Source organism: Venturia canescens, chromosome 6 (genome assembly GCF_019457755.1).
Source record: "Venturia canescens isolate UGA chromosome 6, ASM1945775v1, whole genome shotgun sequence".
Classification (NCBI taxonomy): domain Eukaryota; kingdom Metazoa; phylum Arthropoda; class Insecta; order Hymenoptera; family Ichneumonidae; genus Venturia; species Venturia canescens.
In genome coordinates this window covers 8,938,678-8,956,972 of record NC_057426.1, presented here as the reverse complement: position 1 = coordinate 8,956,972, position 18,295 = coordinate 8,938,678, and the positions used below count along the sequence as shown (strand labels likewise).

At 41.8% G+C, this 18,295-nt stretch overlaps 1 protein-coding gene across 5 annotated transcripts in view; it reads right to left on the bottom strand.

Moving 5' to 3' along the window:
* Window positions 1-18,295, bottom strand: part of sona (sol narae) — a 52,776-nt gene that overhangs the window by 6,557 nt on the left and 27,924 nt on the right. For 4 of the 5 annotated variants that reach the window (XM_043422217.1, XM_043422221.1, XM_043422219.1 and 1 more), the window contains exons 3-11: window positions 13,304-13,404; window positions 11,038-11,101; window positions 7,898-8,118; window positions 7,669-7,758; window positions 5,341-5,545; window positions 3,736-3,865; window positions 3,272-3,401; window positions 2,857-2,999; window positions 350-405 (exon numbers count right to left, since the gene is read on the bottom strand). In XM_043422217.1, coding sequence (XP_043278152.1) covers window positions 350-405; window positions 2,857-2,999; window positions 3,272-3,401; window positions 3,736-3,865; window positions 5,341-5,545; window positions 7,669-7,758; window positions 7,898-8,118; window positions 11,038-11,101; window positions 13,304-13,402 — 1,138 coding nt within the window. In that variant the 5' untranslated portion in view covers window positions 13,403-13,404. Of the gene's footprint in view, window positions 1-349; window positions 406-2,119; window positions 2,173-2,856; window positions 3,000-3,271; window positions 3,402-3,735; window positions 3,866-5,340; window positions 5,546-7,668; window positions 7,759-7,897; window positions 8,119-11,037; window positions 11,102-13,303; window positions 13,405-18,295 lie in introns of all 5 variants that reach the window. The other variant, XM_043422220.1, reaches the window with a different exon arrangement.

Here is an 18,295-nt window from a genome sequence, read left to right as displayed (position 1 = left end):
TTATCTCGAATTTCACGACCAATTTGAGAAGAGTTACGTAGAAAATTCGGAGTGATTGAAAAAGATTTTCCAGAGGGAAGAGAAAATTTGGTGAAAATCGATGACAGCTAAAATTGCCAAGACTTGGAAAGTTAATGTTGTTGTTTTTTCAAATTAATGGAATAGAGAAATGGTAAAATAAAACCGTGGGAAAAACGAATAAGTCCTGCGGTGAATAAAGAGTGCAAGTGCGAAACGAAGATCAGCAGAAAAGACTGAAGTGAGAGAATATTTTGCATAACAAAGAGTGTGAAGAGTGTTTCTATTTTTTTGTACTCTCTTTTGCATCGTTTTCGTTTTGTTTTCGTACCTGCTGTTCCTCTATTGCACACGTCATTCGCGTATTGCCTCCTGCACATATCTAATCTGCAATCCAACAACAGAAAATCGTTCGTTTTACACTTGTCGAGAGACTAAAAAACAAAACCAAAAAAAAGACACAAGGCGCAACGAGAACCAAAAGATTCCTAGAACGAAATCCTCGACGAGCGGATCACGTGACAATTTCGAGGAGCGAGAATATCAGCAACAACAAAATCCTTGCCGTTCCACTCGAACATGCTTTTTTAATTAATTGCTGAAATAAACGAGAAGAAAAAATACGCCGAATCCTGATTGCTCCACGAGTTTCCTCCTCGTGGCTGAGCTCGCGAATTTTATTCGCCTCCATTTCCTCGACGAATTTTTCTCCTCCAGATCATTTTTCCTCTTTTGCCAAAATAATTCTTTCATCACTCGATACGTCGATTGTTTCCATCCCCATACAAGATGCCAAATTGTTGTTACTGTCTCACAAGCTCGAACTACCGAAAAAGCATTTTTTAACTCTCAAGCAATTGCTCATATCAGCGCCCAAATATCGTCTGCCCACATACTGCGTTTTCTACTAGCAGCCTTAACTACCCGTGTGGAATCAACGCCACGAGTGACCAGGTCACGACTTTCTTTGATACCAAACTACGATTAAAAGCTTTAGAAAGTAAAAAAAAGGTTTTCGTCCTGCAACTTCAACGTTGCAGCGATCAGACTGCGCGTTAAACATATACAAACCGGTATGTCTCACATTAAAAAAATGTTTTTGCACTCTTGAAATATTTTTGAAACTATACCGAAAAGTTTGCTACGTCAAGTTATTCCCCTCTGTCCTAAAAACGTTCCCGAAGACAATCGATTTTTTTGACTTTCTGAAGCAGGCCCCTTTAAGGAGGTTGGATCACGAAATCAAAATAATCATAGAGTTAACATAATATAATATGTTAGCTCTATGCTTATACACGTGAACTTTAGTGTTCAATTACTCGAGAGCTATGCAACAGAAAAATCTAATAAATTTATATTGTCATACATATTTTTACAGAATACATTTGCCAAATTTTATTAAATTATTATAATTTTGAAATTTTTCATGTTTTTAACACTGTCTAGCATGGCAACATTGTAACGTCGCGATCCAACCTCCTTAATGGTGCCAAACTCGGTTAATTTTTAGCCGAAATTCATCTGGCAAATTGGAAAAAAAAAAAAATACAGGCAACAATTAGGGTAAACCGAAGAAAAATTATTTACAAAAATACGAAAGCTACGACAATAAAAACGTCGAAAAATCTACTTTTGAGGCAAAATCAAATTCGGCACGCCCATTTCTACTCGCCTTCTACGGGTGCAGCCCTAACGTCAAAACGTCGTGCGTCAATGTGTCCCGTTGACAAAGAAAAAAAAAAAACAAAATCGAAAATTATGGAATCGCTACGAAGGATGGAAATTTTTGGCTGAATTTCAACGCAGGATGCAATAACGCAAGATATTTTGACGTACGATAATACGGTGTTCGATAATTACGTATTTACAATGTGAGTAAACAAACACACGATTTGAAACTACGCGTACGAGCATTCACACGATGTTAAAAAATCGTCGATAAAATAAAGAGTAATGACTGATTTATGTACAAAAATGTTTAGTAGGAAAATGGTGGTAAATGGAATAAAAATGTGGGGGGAAAAAAGTGTTTTTTAGGAAAAGGAACGTCGAAGTGAGCTTGTTTATCGAAGCATTTATCGCAACGTGAAATTGAGCATACCGGCAGTTCCCTTAGTGCAGCGTCCGCCTTTCCTACGACGGCACATATCATACCTGTTCAGTGGAATAAAAAAAAGAGAAAAGAAAATGGAGAGAATGAAAGATCGGAGTATCAAACGAACGATTTTTCGTTCTTAAGGACCCTCGACATTTAATTTAAATGTTTTTGCGCGTGTGTGCGACTGTTAACGAATTCAAGAGTACGAGAAAAAGGATAATGGAGCAAAAAAGGATGGGGAGCAATAAAGTTCGTTGATAATAGAATAAAAGTCGGTTTGGAGGAGAAACGAGTGGCGTTGAAAGGTTGACAAGGTTAATGATTTCCCGGACGACAAAGACTCCGCGGGCTGTTTGACAGTTTAAACTCCACAGTGCGAATGCCTTTTTCTACTCGAGTTTTCTCCGGAGGTTTTATTATATTTTGTGGGAATTAACGTCAGTTCGCGTCGCCACACGCGACAAATAAATGCCGAAAGACTCGCTAATTCGAAGCGAAACAATTAACATCTTCGCGCCCGAAGGGACGACTCGAGACTTTAGTTTTTGAAAAAATTCTACGCCCGATCTTCTGTCCGAAGAGAATTCCGAAGGAGAGTTGTGAGCTGGAGAGTTTCCGAAAATTCAATCGCGCTACTGAGCCTCGGCTGTTTTAACCAAAATCTTTTGTTTTTTCGCCTGCAACGGAAAATAGTGTGACGGAATATTTGCTTGTCCTCACATCAGCGCGGACACCCTTACTTTGTTACGGCTACTGCAATGTCGTAGACCGGAAGTCTCCTCTCCCGGAACAAGTACTTTCCCATGTCCGTAAGCGCAGCTGCCGAATCGATCGCGTCACGTCCCACACGATTCCTTTCGAGGTACGGCGTCGCATCCCTCCCCTTGAATTAGTAACACAATTTTGTTTCTGTTAGTATTGAATGTCGATGAGAATTGTCCTCGACGTGGAATCTCATGGAATCACTGGGAGCGAAATTTTATTGAGAAATTCAAATATTTTCGTCCACGTATTCCTTCCTGAGACGAAACCTTGTGTTCAACGAATGCGACAAAATGTTTGGAGGTCCCACCCAAATTTCGTTTCCACTGAGGTCGATTATTGACACCGATTAGCAATAAGAATGTTCGTATCGTGACTGTTGAGCAAACTTACTCGTGATATGATTATTCCGGCAATACTGATCCGTATTCTGGGTCCTTTGAGCAATTTGTACCTCAGATCGACGCCGTTCCAAAAGGAGACGAAATATCGCTTGATTTGAACATTGTCACCGCCGTGCAGTCTTTCGAAATAAAAATTGATTAAAAGTCGAATTAAGATTAACATTTTGACAAAAAAGGTTTCGATTTTTCGGGTTTTTTAAACTCCATCAAAGTCGTTATGACACTTCTTGAGATTGATTTTAAATAATGATCTTTTTCAGACCTTCGATTTCGAGTCTCAGTTGTGGAAAAGATTTGAAGCATCTGATTCGGGTGTTGATCAATGAAAAAGTAATTTTGTGACCGAATCGAGTTTTTCGATCGTTTTTTTCCTTCAATACAATTTTTAGACTTCTTTTTTGTGATCGATTAAAAAGCCACGTGTAAGAAAGTTAGTTGGAAAGATTTTCTCACCTGTATCCGTCGTAATCGACGATACACAAAATTTCGGGATAAATGACGTAAGGCGCATCGCGTTTGGATCTCCCACCAGTCGATCGCTTCTTTCTGAACCTTTTAGACATATGATCCGGCTCCATGAGCACTAAACGAAGAAAAATAATAAAAAATACGTGACTCGAGGATCGATTATTTCCGAGAGACAAATTAATATTCCAACGAATTAATATTTTCGTAGGAGAAAATACGAGACGATTGCGAACCCGACCGAAGATAAAAATCTTCCGTCTTAATTAATGAGACTTCGTTTCAGCGCGGTGAATGAAAAAAAAAATACGAACGATCACTGAAAATTCCAATGCCAAAAGAGCAAGCGATTCGTTTTGTTTTCTTCGTATTTGAAAAAAAAAATGAAACATTGAAAAATATTCATTCTCACTACGTTGCTCGTAGACTATCTCAATTTTTTTCCCCCCACGTGATAGCAGATAACTTTGATCGATATCCCGGTTTAATGAGAGAAAAATATCCGACGATCAATAACAAGCATCGATGCTCACATTTGTTTTTTCTTCACGCTATTTAAGCTTGATTTGTTGACAATTTACAAAACAGGAGAAACAAAAAATTCGATTTAACTGTTTTGATATTTTTAAGGCATTCCTCTCGCTGAGCGTATTCTTTGGTGGCCCAAATTGGGGCACTCGAAATTTGGACTGATTCTTAAAACCCCCTGAGAAGTCGCGGTTATCTGCTTCTGCCATTTCTCCAACCGGTATCGTTAATGTCTCTTAAAGAAGTTGAGGCTGTACAGTCATCTTTTTTATCCACAAGTTATGACCTGTACCTTTCAAAAGTTAGGCCAGTTTACAGTTCGGCTATGTTGCATACACTTTAAAGAAAAGTTGGGGAAAAAAAGACGAAAAACTGGTGAAAGCTCAGTCGTAAACACGAACGGTGACGATCCTGGCCTCAAAAAACTGCATACGGGAAACAGATTATTATTAATATAATCTCAGCAAATCTAATAAATCTGAAAAAATTGACATTGTTCAGCAAGCCTTGCTCATGTTGCCCAAAAAATTTCATATTTTTAGCATAATTTTTAATGGAAATATCACTGAATGTGTCTTGACTTCCATAAGATTACATGTTATTTGGACCAAATTGTTATTGATTTTTCTCAGCAACGACGCTCCTAAACTGTCTGTAAATTTAACTGATTTTTTTTTACATTTCACTTTATAAGATGCAATCGGTTGAAAAGCGATGACATCATTTTCATTCTAATGCCTCAACTTCCTTGAGCATTCGGTAACCCTTCATTTTTATCGTCGCTACGAATTTCTTACATTTTTTTCTATCTGTGAGACGGTTTGTATCAGAGAATTTAGAGTTATATTTAGTACATGAATAATTGAAATAAAATTTTCAAGCTTTCATAATTAGTTATAATTAAAAACCAGTTATTTGTAGAATATTCGGGTTCGTGAAAGGAATACCTTGAAAACAAATTCCGTGGTTGAGAAGGAACGAAAATTTCTCGTTTCGTGTGCAATTTTCTAACAAAGAATAAAAATGAAAAAAAATTGATTGATCGATCAGTTTTCATATACTGACCGAAGTCACTGTACTCGTCGTCCGAGGCTCTACTGGGTCTCCTGAAAACGACGTGATGGTTGGTTAGCCTGAGGCTTCTCTTGTCCCTCGCCGTGACGTTTGGCAACAAATTAGGGTGATCAAAGCCTTCCGTCTTTTCGACGATTTCTTTGAGGACTCGTACCGGAAGTGACCGAATGACCAGGTCCGATCCGATGTTGCCCTCCTGCGGTTTTTAAATTGAATTTTAATACCAACTCGACGAGCTTGCTTGGGAATCGAGAATAAACAGTTTCGAAATATATTCTGAGGGAGGCGAGGTTCGCCGGTGGATGACCTTGGGAGGGAAATAACGTTTGGAGCGGAGTGTCTCGGTGGGGCAAAATTAAGATGAAAAAAGCGATCGATCGCGGCCCAGAGTTCGTTGACATTCCGAAAGGACCGTTGAGTATCGCGGGGCCAAGGATTACAATTTTTGTCCAAGGATCCTCATGATTTAGTAACGTTTTTAGTCGGGCTTGGATCGCTCCCACCCGGACCAAGAAGCATCCGTCAGAGCGAGCGTATTTCGTGTCTCCTTCATCTTCGTAACGCTCGAGCAGCGTTCGCTCCTCCACTCGGAATCGTTCTTTGTTCGAATCGTTGAAATCCTTTTCTCCTCGATGAAGTAATAGCGCACAGCTGAACTTCACGACGCGGCGAACTCGCGCGCGCACCGCCGAGAGCAGAAGATGCTGCACAATAATCCACTGAGGCATATAATGAGAGGAAAAAACCGAGGCAAACGAAAACGAAAGAAGCGGCTGGAGTCGAAGCAACAGAGGGAGGTGAGAGTGAAAGCGAAAGGTCGAGAGACGCGGGGTCACGTTGAACAACCACTGCCTCGGCTTACGTAATCCTGGCCAATCGCCTATGTAATTAGCCTGTCTTTAGACTCGCTCCATTCAGCTAACATCTCGCCACCGATAGTCACCTCCGGACTTGGAATTCCGCAGGTATTTCGAACCAACGACATTCTAACTGAACGAGAAATGGAAGACGCTTTATTTGTGGGGAACACGAGCGGTTAGTGGCCGCATAAAATCGTCAGGGGGATCCGAAAAATACTTTTTTCTCGGTGAAAGGGATCCCGAGCGTCATCGGCGTCATGGGAGGTCACTTTCCACCGGGGGAGGCTCGATTTCATCGGGGATTGGAGTCCTGGAACGGTTCACCCACGTCAGTGTCAGAGAGGCCGTTTCCGAAGAGCCCTCCGCATGCGGAGGATGGGTCGAGACTGTCCCATAACTTGCAAGAACTTGGAGGAGAAATGTTGCGATTAATTCTCGAACAGAAACGTCTTCAATTATCCATTAACGATCCGAGAGCGAATTGCCATTGACAGTGGCTCCTCCGTCGTCGTCCCCGGTGGCAATACTTTCAGCCAAATTACCATGCAATTTAGCTCATTTCCATTCGGTAATTGATGCTCGAGGCGCCTCCCCCCTCGAGGCAGGCTTTTCCCAGATTTCATAGCTGCCGTAATGAAATTGCGGTTGAGCCTGTCTCGTTCGTGACGACGTCGAGACAATGTGTATTCCTTTATTAACGTATACGACGTCGAGGTTGACGATGATGATTGTGATGGGCGATGCGTGACCGAGGATAATGTCACGATGGAACAGTCCGTGCAGTTGGCCCCCCTCCCTGCAGTCTTCTGCAGCCATCGGACCCGAGAGACCCAGAATGAAAATGTCACTCGACTCTGCCGCTTCATTTAATTGTTTTCTGTAACTGTTTTTCGTGGTGGCGCGCGCTACTCCAACCCGCAGCATGTTCCGTGGCTTCGTTGTAATCCTCTGATTACTTTTAAAGTAGCGAAGGAACGACGAGCGTGGGCTATTAACCCCGATGAGCCTCCGCGGCCTCCCAATCGTCGTCGAGAGCTTCCGAGCGACGCTGGAGCTTCTGCGGAGGTGGCCGGTGGCTCTCCGCGAGCCCATGGACCGGAACCCGCGAGTCTTCGACGGATCTGTCAACTGCGCTTGAATCACAGGGGGCCTCGTGATTGGCGTTCAGCCTTGCGGGAGCCTCTGTCAATTGGCATTTGCGCCACGAGCCGCAGGCACATTTTGCACTGATTATACAGAGCCGAAGGCGGCGCCGCCTTATTGCGGGATCCACGGTAAATCCGTTGACGAAATAATCATCCCCGAGCCAACCAACAGCCATTAAAGAGACTCGGATAAAAGACGTTGCGACAGAGAGAAGCAGGCGAGAGGCGGTGATGGAAAGACGATGTTTCGGCTCTCGAATGACAGGATGTTGGGACAAGGGGAAACTAAATAGTACGCTGGATTATGAACTTACCACTTGCACTTGCCCATTATGGTCGTGATGCAACAATATTGATGACATGCTTGCTTGGTCCTGGTAAATGTCACCGATGTCACTGCTCGCCTGCAACGCAACTCAGGATTAGTCGTTTTTCGGGGGCTTCCACCCCGCTCGAGTTCCACTTTTCAGAGGGTAAATAAACACGGGATTTCTCACAATCCCCCGAGCGGCTCGGCCCGAATAATTAATTCGTTTTACTCACTTCTTCGACCTCCTCGTAATAGAGACCGTCGGGATTCGAGTCATTTCTCGTCACAGTCCACATGGGCACGTGCTTGTTGCTTTTGAACAAACCTTTCGTTGGCTTCAACGACAATTTGTAATCTTTTCCGAATGCCTTCAGGTGGATTTCGGCTGGTCCGATCGCTTTTTCACTTTTACTGCGAACTGTGTGCAGCACTGGCACCACCTCGTGAGGAGGAACTGCAACGAAAGGGAATAAAAAAATTTTGAAAAGACATTTTTTTCATCGATTCTCAGTCGACGCACTCTTTGCTCGGCGCATTAGTGTCACTTTCAGGAAGGTGATGAGACCTGGACTTTCGTCGATTCTTTCTCATCGCAACGTTCGGGAGATAAATCTTTGACAGGCCTGTGGGAGCGATGCTCGTAAAAGTTTATTGGCATATTGCGAAACGGTGCTTAGGAAATCTTTTTATTTTTCTTTCCCTCAAGAGTGTCCGGCTTAGCGCCGGAAAAAAAGGAACTACGAATTTCGATGGTGTGCGAGGCAGAATTTAAAAATTTTTCCAAATTTGAGCAATTTTGGGAAAAGTTTGTCTTTGCACGGGTAAGCGAATTGTGGAGACAAAAATCAATAAAATTAGTAGACAACGAAAAAGTTTGGAGTCTTCTTGAAACTCGATTTACGATCAATAAAACAGAGTTACTTCCCAGTAAAAAATCCACTCAATCCGGGCGAGAGAAAAAGTATTTTGATCAGACAATGACTTTTGATGAGAAAAAATGGGTGTTTTGGACCACTAAGAATCTTATTTCAATGCAAATCTTATCTAAACAGCTTCATTCGTTTCTCGGATGACTTCGTTAAAAATCATCGTCACTTTTGCCTACAACGTTACTTCCCGCGTATCCGCGCCTTTTTTTCTCCGACGATCATTCGATCTCGGTCCTTCTCTCTCTCGAGAGAGAGAGAGAGAAAGAGAATTTCCAGACAGGTGGGTGAAAAATCTTATCGGATAGTAAAATACGCTAAATAATTCATGCTAAATCCTCGAGAGCGATGACTCAGCAATTTTATCTCCGGGCCCAAGTTAACGGTTGATTTTCTTACTCGTGCCCGTCGAAAAAAAACATCAGGAAATGGAGAATATATCGATAGACGATTTATTCGCTTTAACCTTCCGTTGCTGAATCATTTTCGGCGCTAATCAAGCACATTGAGTACGTAATATGACCTCAGTTTTAACGACTCGTTGATTTATCATTTTTTAAGTCATTGAAACATTACAAAACGGTGATTTTAAGGAGCGATCTTTCAGAAGCTTTATTCGCATTGGTGGCTGAACGAACACTTGATCATTCGAATGATCGATCGGAATTTGAGCATTCGAGGCTCTCGATTGAAGACCCTTTTTTTCATCGAATTTCCAGTAGTCTTTTGTTAAACGAAACGTCTGCGATTTATAATTTGTCAGATTAAATACTAAAAAGCGAATTAAGTATTTTGTCTAAGTTGAAAAAAAGGTAAACGAATCTCCACCGGATCGGCTTGGTATATTTCGTATCTATTTTGGTGTCTCGGGAGCCGGGACATTTGCGATTTTTCAAGCGACCGTTCCCCCATAAAATCATTACTCATTCCCCGGTAAATAAAAATAAAAAAGGAAGCGCGTGTAAAAAGCTTTTATATACAAAGTATCGTGAACGTGACGAATTTGAAATTCGTCCAATAAAAGCGAAAAATCGTTATTTTCATCGGTCGCCCATCGGGGATTTTACGATCCACGCGCTTGTCCAAAGAACGGCCAAATTTCAATGATGAAAAATCCGAGAGAGCGAGGCGTAAAAAAGCGGAAAAAACGTTGATTTCATGGCTATCGCGGAGCTCCCCATTCATACGCGATAAATGAATAACGCGAGTGCGCGAGCTAAGAAAATGGGACAATCCGTTCGAGGGTATATATAGTCGCGACTAATTAAGTGATTTTAGGCCTCGCGCGCACGGAGAGCGACGTAAACAATTTTTTTTCTCCATTACACCTTCATTTTTATTGAAAAAACGTTGAGATTGTTCGTCGCGCACGTCACTATATAATTACGAAATCCGTCGCGCAATGATTCACGCAAAAAACGTGTTTTGGATCATTTTTACTCTCCGTCGTCGTCGGAGAGAAAAATAAAGTGGATACGCGATTTAAAAAATGATGGCAAGCGGCCTTTTTCAACGGCGTTTCACTGACGAGCGGGAGGCTCGAGCAGATTTTTTTCTCCACCGCAATAGTTCAATCTCGAAAAAAAGTCTTCGTTTATAAAGCTACGATCATTCTCTCAACTTTGACAGAATTTTGAACACTGCTTTACGATTCTCTGCGTTCATCGCTATATTCAAAGAATTTTAGTACGCGAAGAAATGAAAATATCGTAATGACTCGAGCTTCGCCGTTTCAGTCGAACCGAGGGCGATCCCAAACTCACCAGATGTCTCGAAATCTTTCCAACAGAACCAGAGTTATGGTCACTTTTAATCGGGAGAACCTCGTTTACGAAACTCGCGTTAAGCCGGGGTTTCCCGTTGCTCGAGAGTCATGCTCGCGCTTTGTTGTTGTTGTCATGATTATTATTATGCTGGACCATCTCGTGCGCTTACTCACGGAGAAACTTTTATATGAAAAATTACGAAAAATAAATGATTTGATGAAAATTTAGGAGATAATAAGCAATCGTTTCTCTGTGCTACGCGAAATATTGCATAGTTTCGTATTTTCCTTTTTACCGGACTGAATTTTTCTCAATAACAAGCTAAGCTCATGCGCCCACCAAATACACGAGGCGTTGCGGTCATAAACGTGAAAATTAACTAGAGACACATAGTAAAATTTCAACGGACAAAATTTCGGACGGTGCGACTCGCGATACAAAAGTTTTAGACATTTCACCAATTTGTCCAGTCCGATTCACCGAAGGCACGAGCGACATTGAGACATCGATAGATCGTCCGACGTGGGAACGTCACAGACCTAAATTTTGCCTGTCCTAAATAGTAAAATTTACGAGAACTGCGCTGCTACGCAACGTAGCAAATATTTTTATTTAGTTGTCCCGAATATTAATGTATAAAAGTCTCTCCGTGTTCGTACTATTTAACATGATCATTCTTACCGGGTTGGTCTGGAGTCGTTTGAAAAACCGACAGCGTCTCTTCTGCCGTCATATGTTCGTGAATCTGAAACATAAATCACCGAATAGTTTTTTTTCCGCTCGTTACCGATGCTCCTCAGGAAAAGTACGTTTATCCTCGAATCGCTGCTCCCTCGTGAATCCGTTCCAAAGTCGAATGATTAATTGGCAAAAGGAGGAAAATAATGGTCTCACTTTTGGTCAAAACACGAGAGGTGCCTATTCTTCGTGAGAGTTTGATAAAAAAGTGTTGTCGCCAGGACGAAAATGTGGGGCAAAGGAAGGCGAGACGAGTTCGTCGTCGGAGGTCGACAACACTCGAGAGAATAAATGGACCATTTTGGCTGGCTTTGTTGTCGCATTGTTTTTCTCGTCATTTGACCAACGACGAGTCATTTATTTCTTCGGCTTTATCACCTCGGTCCTTAAATATTCATTCGATTAAAGCGAATCTTCCCGGTCTGCTTAGAAGCCTCGAGGATCGGACGAGTCGAGAGGAAAATTCCGCAGGGCAAATCTGCTGCAGCTATTTCGACGAGGAGCGGCAGAAAACGAAGATTCTCGATCGCTCGATCGATAAAGGAGAGCCAAAAAATTCGTTTTCGAGTATTTATAGTGAAGAATTTCTCCCAAATCCGTTGTCTTCGAATCGAACCGAATGGTAGGAAATCACGGGTTAATTCCGCCAGGAGAATGTTCACGCGTGAACGAAAAAGAGCCCGAAAAAAAAAGAGAGAGAAAAAAGATAAAACATTGAAAAAAGTAGCGCTTTCACCGTCTCGTCGCGGACGGTTCTCTCTCCCCGTCGACCTATACGTAACTCCGGCTCTCTCGATTCTAAATTGACTTCTTGAGGAATAAAGCGATCTCTTACAATCCTTTTGCTCGAAAGAACAAAAAACAACACACGAATCTTGTAACTATTACCTGCTCGTCCGTTCGAGGGAACGACCAGCAGATTCTCCGGCTCGTCTCTTCTCTCCTGCAAAAGGTCGAACGAATGGTGCTCGCGACGATAACCACCGCGCGTCTCGTAGAGAGTGAAAGGATTGTGCTCACTTCAAACCGATAAAAAGATGAAACACGCGCGTGCACGATAGACCGTGGCGGATACAACGAAAACTCCGAGAATATTGCACTCGAGAACACGCTAATTCTTGTTAATTTTTCGAAAAATTGGGTAAAGAAGCGAAGCCGATGCGCAATGGATCCCGGTCGAATCTTGAGAGAAGCTCCAAGCAGTCGCTTAAGGAGTTTCGGTACAAAAGTCTAAATATTAAGAAACTGATCAAACTTGGTGATAATGTTGTTCAACATCAAGTGCAAAAACACAATTTTTTCAAAATTTTCTTCTACTTAGTTATCGAGTAATTACGCATTAAAGCAGATTTCTTATGCCCGGAATGTATACCTATATATATGAAAACGCTATGCTTATACACGTGAACTTTAGTGATCAATTGCTCGATAACTGTGTAGAAGAAAAATCTTAAAAAATTTGTATTGCCAAATTTGGCAATACAAATTTGTTCACCAAATTTTATAAAATTCTAAACTTTTTGAAATTTTTTATGTTTCTAGCATGGTTTAGCATGGCAACATTGTATTGCCTGTACCGAAACTCCTTAAAAAACGCGAATCGATGGATCCACGATGGAGCCAAAGAAGAATTTAAAAAAATATTTAAAAATGCTTCCGTTTTGGCTCGTACGACTACCTAAAAAATTCGTGATTACTTCTGTTAAATAATCTGCTAAAAGCCACTGAAACTCAACGACCAAGCGGTTTTCTCAGAAGCGAGTAACCGGAGAATACTGCTTCTTCCCTCGGAGCGCCTTCGAGGAACACAAATATTGCATTTTTATTGGAGATTTGTGAAAAAATGTGTTTCTCCGTACAAAATACTCGCGGACTGGGACTGACGTCAACAAGACATTATCCTCTCGACTCCCTCGCTCTCTTTCTCCCGTTGGCATCGCGGCTCGTTCTCTCTAATTGACTGAGCACGTGGGTACACAGAAGTGTACTTTCGGTCTCTATCTCGCGTAGTTTTTTTTCGCCTACAACTATCCACCGGAGAGTTTGTCGTTAATGGAAGCCTGCGAGTGGTCCCCCCCGCGCGCGCGCGCGCGATTATCCCGAGCTCCGATGTCCAAACAAGAATCATCGCGCGCCTCGTTGAGGCCTGCTTCTTTCCTCCGAGATTCTTCTCACTCTTTTCCTTCGATCCTTTTTTCAACGCTCTTACCTCGTGGCATCGTGCGACGGTTATTATGCTGATGACGCACAGTGGGACGAGGGCGCGAATCATTTTGGGCAGAGATAATCCTGATTGGCCGCACCACATCGCTGCAAAGATAAAAATTTACGTTAACGAAAGTCTGCAGGTTTTATTCGGACGGAGAAATTAGCGAGCGAGTCTTTGCATGGGAGCTCCGGATCGATCGTTTTCTTCGTGATTCATCTCAATTATGGAATTGCTGATAAAAATATGGGAAACAGGTGTTCGGCACAGTCGATCCTCTCGTCACTCATCGCGCGTTTTTCTCGCTTCGTATCATTGACGTCTGTCAAATATTTACGGGAATCGTAACCCGACACTACCGCTGCGAGAATCGCGGCCTATTTTCATTATTTTATCTCTCCTGGCGTTCGTTATCTCGAGATAACACCGCGGAGCGTTCGCGTGAATAACTAAAGCGAGTTGACCGTGTCAGGAGAACGCTTATTCGTTAGTTTGTTCTCGATTTCGTCCCTATTGTCTTGGCTCTTCAGTCGGAAATATAGCTCAAGGGGATCCTCCTCGAAGGAGTTTCGACAGGCACGACATTCGCGAATCCGACGGAATTCATCATCGAATAATCATAATGTTTCGCTGCATTCGTCATTAGATATTCTCGCTACGATAACAGGCTTTATTTGCTGTTTGCTTATTTTGAAACCGCATAAAAGTGCGCCGATCCCGGAAGGAAAGTCTCGCCGTTCACTATGCATCGAATTAACTCGCGCCCGCGTGTATCGCGGAGCGAGCGCGAGCAACAAGAAAAGAAAGGAAATAAAAATCTGCTCGCTGACACGACGCTTTTCGACTGTCCGATAATCCACGTGGGCGCGTTTCTACAAAAACTACGACGCCACGAAAACATGGACGGGAGTATCGAAGACACTGAAATTCGCAACTTCGACGATAATATTCCGAGAAAATTACGCGCTTGTTAAAGCTTTTGCTGGCAGCACGACGATTCCAGCGGTTTAAGCATTCGACATTCTCGTGGAAAAAGAGGTTAGATGCAAATCTGTTTAGACAAAAAGTGTCAGTTGTCCTGGCGCGGAAAACAAATGTTGCAATAAACAATATTCGGATTATTTATTGAAATGTTCGCTCGCTGGAAATCCCCGGGAAACGAGGTCGCGTTCAGTTTTTCTGAGGCAGGATTTCTCGTTGAAATTCCCACTGTAAGGAGATAAAATATGGTAATTTATTGTTAATTTATTTATTTATTGAAAATCACGTACGCTGGAGTGTCGCGTACGCTGTTTTCATCGAATTTGGTTCAATGCCGCGATCATTTGAAAGGAGTCCCCAGCGAAATAACCGCTCGGACGAGCCCAATGAATTTCTCTGATTTTCGAATGTTGCGTCGTCGAGCAGCATTCGATGTTGGGAGGAAAAAACCTCTCGGCGCATCGAAATTCGAAGGATCGGAGGCGAAAAACCGATGAAAATCGATCTACCGACCGAGATTGCTTTTTCACGCTTTATAAATTCACATAACGATAACGAGAAGATGGGTTACACGCTGGAACCTCCTGAGAAAGTGCATCGCGAGATATATATGCGATACGAAGATTTATGAATATCTGATCTCAGAGCGGCCGCCGCGCACGAGAAAGCAAAAAATCATGAAAAAAACCGTCTCGTCAATCGGGATCGGAAAAGGGCAACGGGTTTCGTCGTGAATGTGCGATTGAGGATGTTTAGTGGGTACAGGCTCGTTCAAAATTTCCCTCCAGTGCAGGTCAAAGCAAAGTCCTTCGGCTCGGCCCTTTTTTTGTCCACTAAAATCATTTCATCCAAATATCCAAAAGAATATTTGGATGAAGAGATCGCACAGCTTCGAAAGATTAATCGCGCGGTCGATTCGAATCCGTGGAGTCTTCGAATATCGAGAGAAGATTCTTATCGAAGGAATTTCAAATTGGCTGTCGAGCTTGGATCGGTTTTCTCGATAAATCAAAACGATCGTCCTTTTTTAAACGACGATAAAAGAAAAATTCGGATTTCTCTGCGTTTCATAATTCAAGGATTATCTGCCAAAGCATACGCAGACATGGCGTGTATCTTTCTGGAGTTGAACGACCATGCGAGCGTGAAACGGTACTGTCATAGCCGATCGTTACTAATGACTCGGTAGGAAGGCGAATATGATTTCCATTTTTTAATGAAAGATATACATCCCCGGGTTTCTTGTTTTTAGAGGTTCCATGTGGCAGAAAAAGAGAGAGATAAAGGGTGACGTAATCCGGGGAGAGAGAGAGAGAGCGAAAAGCAGAAAGAAAAATAGCGGAAATTCGATCCGACGCACGAGCACTTTTGTGAGAAACGTTTCACACGGGGCAACACAAAATTTCACATTTACATTTAAGTGTGAAATTGTATGCTTTTGAAAACGTTTGCTTTTCTATCCGGGTGAACGCTTGAACGATATTTTTCAAAATCAAACTACTCCACAGGAACAAACGTATTGGTTCCTGCGTAGAGCAATTTTACATCGAATTTACTACCCGAGATATCAGAGTCTAAAAATTCTATCATAGAGTTGAAATACATGTACTGATGATAAACCCTTCAAATTTCAAAAGTCTACGTTTTCTTTCTTGCTACAAAAAAATCCTGAAAAAACCCTAACGAATTCGACTGCCACACGGGTCGACCCCCTTAATGCATCAAAATTAATTAAAATTCTTATGAAAACATGAAAATGTGTATTTTAATATAACTAACCGCGTCTCTTGACAAAAGCAAACTTTATATGAAATAATGGTATTTTTTCTTCGTTTTTTTGTGCATAATTAACCAGAAAGTCATGAAATGAACTTTAGGACAAACGACATTTTTTTTCGTAGAGTCGTGTTATTAATTCCCTCACCGGAGAATAAAAATCATCATTACATACGATATTTATGTAAAACAACAAATTTACTCGAGCTAAGCTGTACAGCTATAAATTCCCAATCCAACTTGTTATGTTATTTTTTACGTATAATTTACAAATCGAATCTTATTTCGTGTAAATTGTTTTTTTTTTTTTTTTTTTTTTAATATCTGATGAGAATTGTGAGGAAATACCGACAGGAGGTTGATGGAGTGTCGGTCAACGGAAAATCCTCCAAATGTGACATTTACAAATAGCCAGCGCTCCGGGAAACAACCAATTAAGAATTTTTCCCGCCGATTACGTTTTCCAGAAGCTTCCTCCGTTCTCCATTATTTTTTATGATTTTTTTTTCCAATTCTTCGACTACTCTGGCGCCGATTTCTCCGATCGTCGATCCCGTCGATGACTCCGTCCCTTTTTTAGGACCTCGAAGTAGCTTGATCCGGAATAGAGTGGACGTTTCGAGTCTCAGTTAAAATGAAGCAAAATTTCTACTCGTCACCGGATCGAAGGATTTATCGCACCAATTGCTCAATTGCTGAAAAATGTCAAAGCGACGAGTTTTTTGCTCGCGAAATCGGCACGATTCGCGTTATTTTTTATGAGCATAGTCCGATGGATTAATTCAGCAATTTATTAAGTCTTCTTGTGGAGTGCCACGATCTGTCATTAAATATTAGCATTGATATATTTTGATTATACAGTTGGAAGCCGGATATCGATCCCACGATCGATTAAATGTGCTGATAAAAAATACTACGCGAAGGCGAGATTGAGAGGGGGGATGTGGGGCTGGGAGAGAACATGGAGAATCCGTCTGCAATGCTCAAGGACAAATCGGCCGTCCTCGGCAGTGGCTCGTGAGAATCGAAGCCTCGATTCGCGAGTCGAAGCAGCAAACAATGAGCAGCGAATGAATAAATGAATGTGCGAACTCGGGCAGAAAGCATTGTCACGAGGATCACTGGGGTACGGCGATAATATTTTGAGGAGCCAAATGCACCGCGATATTCCCGCCGACTCCAAATAATCTGAGAACATCGAGTGCATCGTTTCGCCTTAATATTTTCGAGCCTCCGTTCCTCGACATTTAAAATTGCACGCCATTTTTCACGAGACGAGTCGCGCGATGATTTGCATTGCAAAAAAATCTCCTCCAAGCCGCTTGACACTTCGTCATTAATTTTTAACCGCATACTTTTTTGCTGGCATAAAATAATAAATTTATTGCCGGTAATGATCCGCGTCGATTCGTCCGGATGATAAGTCCAGATATTAAACGACGTCAATATAGACATCGATCTTGTAACCACTGCATATTGAGGCAAAAATAGACGCGAGATCCGGTACCACGGCGTTGGGATGCAATTCGAGCCTTCCGGAGTTTGGCTTTTTCGAATTGCGACGAATTTTCTCTATCGATAGTTCTCAACAGATGTCCACAAAGGCAGACATTTGTATACACTTTTATGTGTTTCAATGCTGAGTTTTATTATGTGACCGGTTGTGTTCCGAGGATGCTCGACACAACGCAATTTACGAGGTTCCTTCATTCTTAATTCATAATTTTTTTTTATTCTTGTTTTTTTTTTTTCGTCGCTGTTTTTTTCTGACTCTTGTAAGCTGACCACCGTATCAATTTCGTACCTGTACTATTAAGTGACGAACCAGTTTTGTAGACGAGGACCATCGTCGCTGGATATACGTAAAATTAAATATTAATTTATACCCGGAAGAACCAATCAGTATTGACTTATTCACTTTGACAACGAGCTTTCGAGCGTTCGACTATAAAACAATATGAAATTCTTGTCGATCGGAAAATTTCCTAACGCAAGGTGTCCAGACGTCACAATCGAAGGGATAAACACTCGAATTTGCCCGAAAAATCATTTAGAATTTTTGCCCACGTTAAAAAAAGTTGTTTCAAGAAAACTTACAAAGTTCAAACGAAAGTTCATCGCAGTTTCACTGCACTGATTCCTCAACGAACAATTCGGATTTAAAGATCGGGTTTATTTGCAAAAAAAAATGTAAAATCACTTCTTCGAATGATGATTTAAATGTGAAAAAGCGATGAA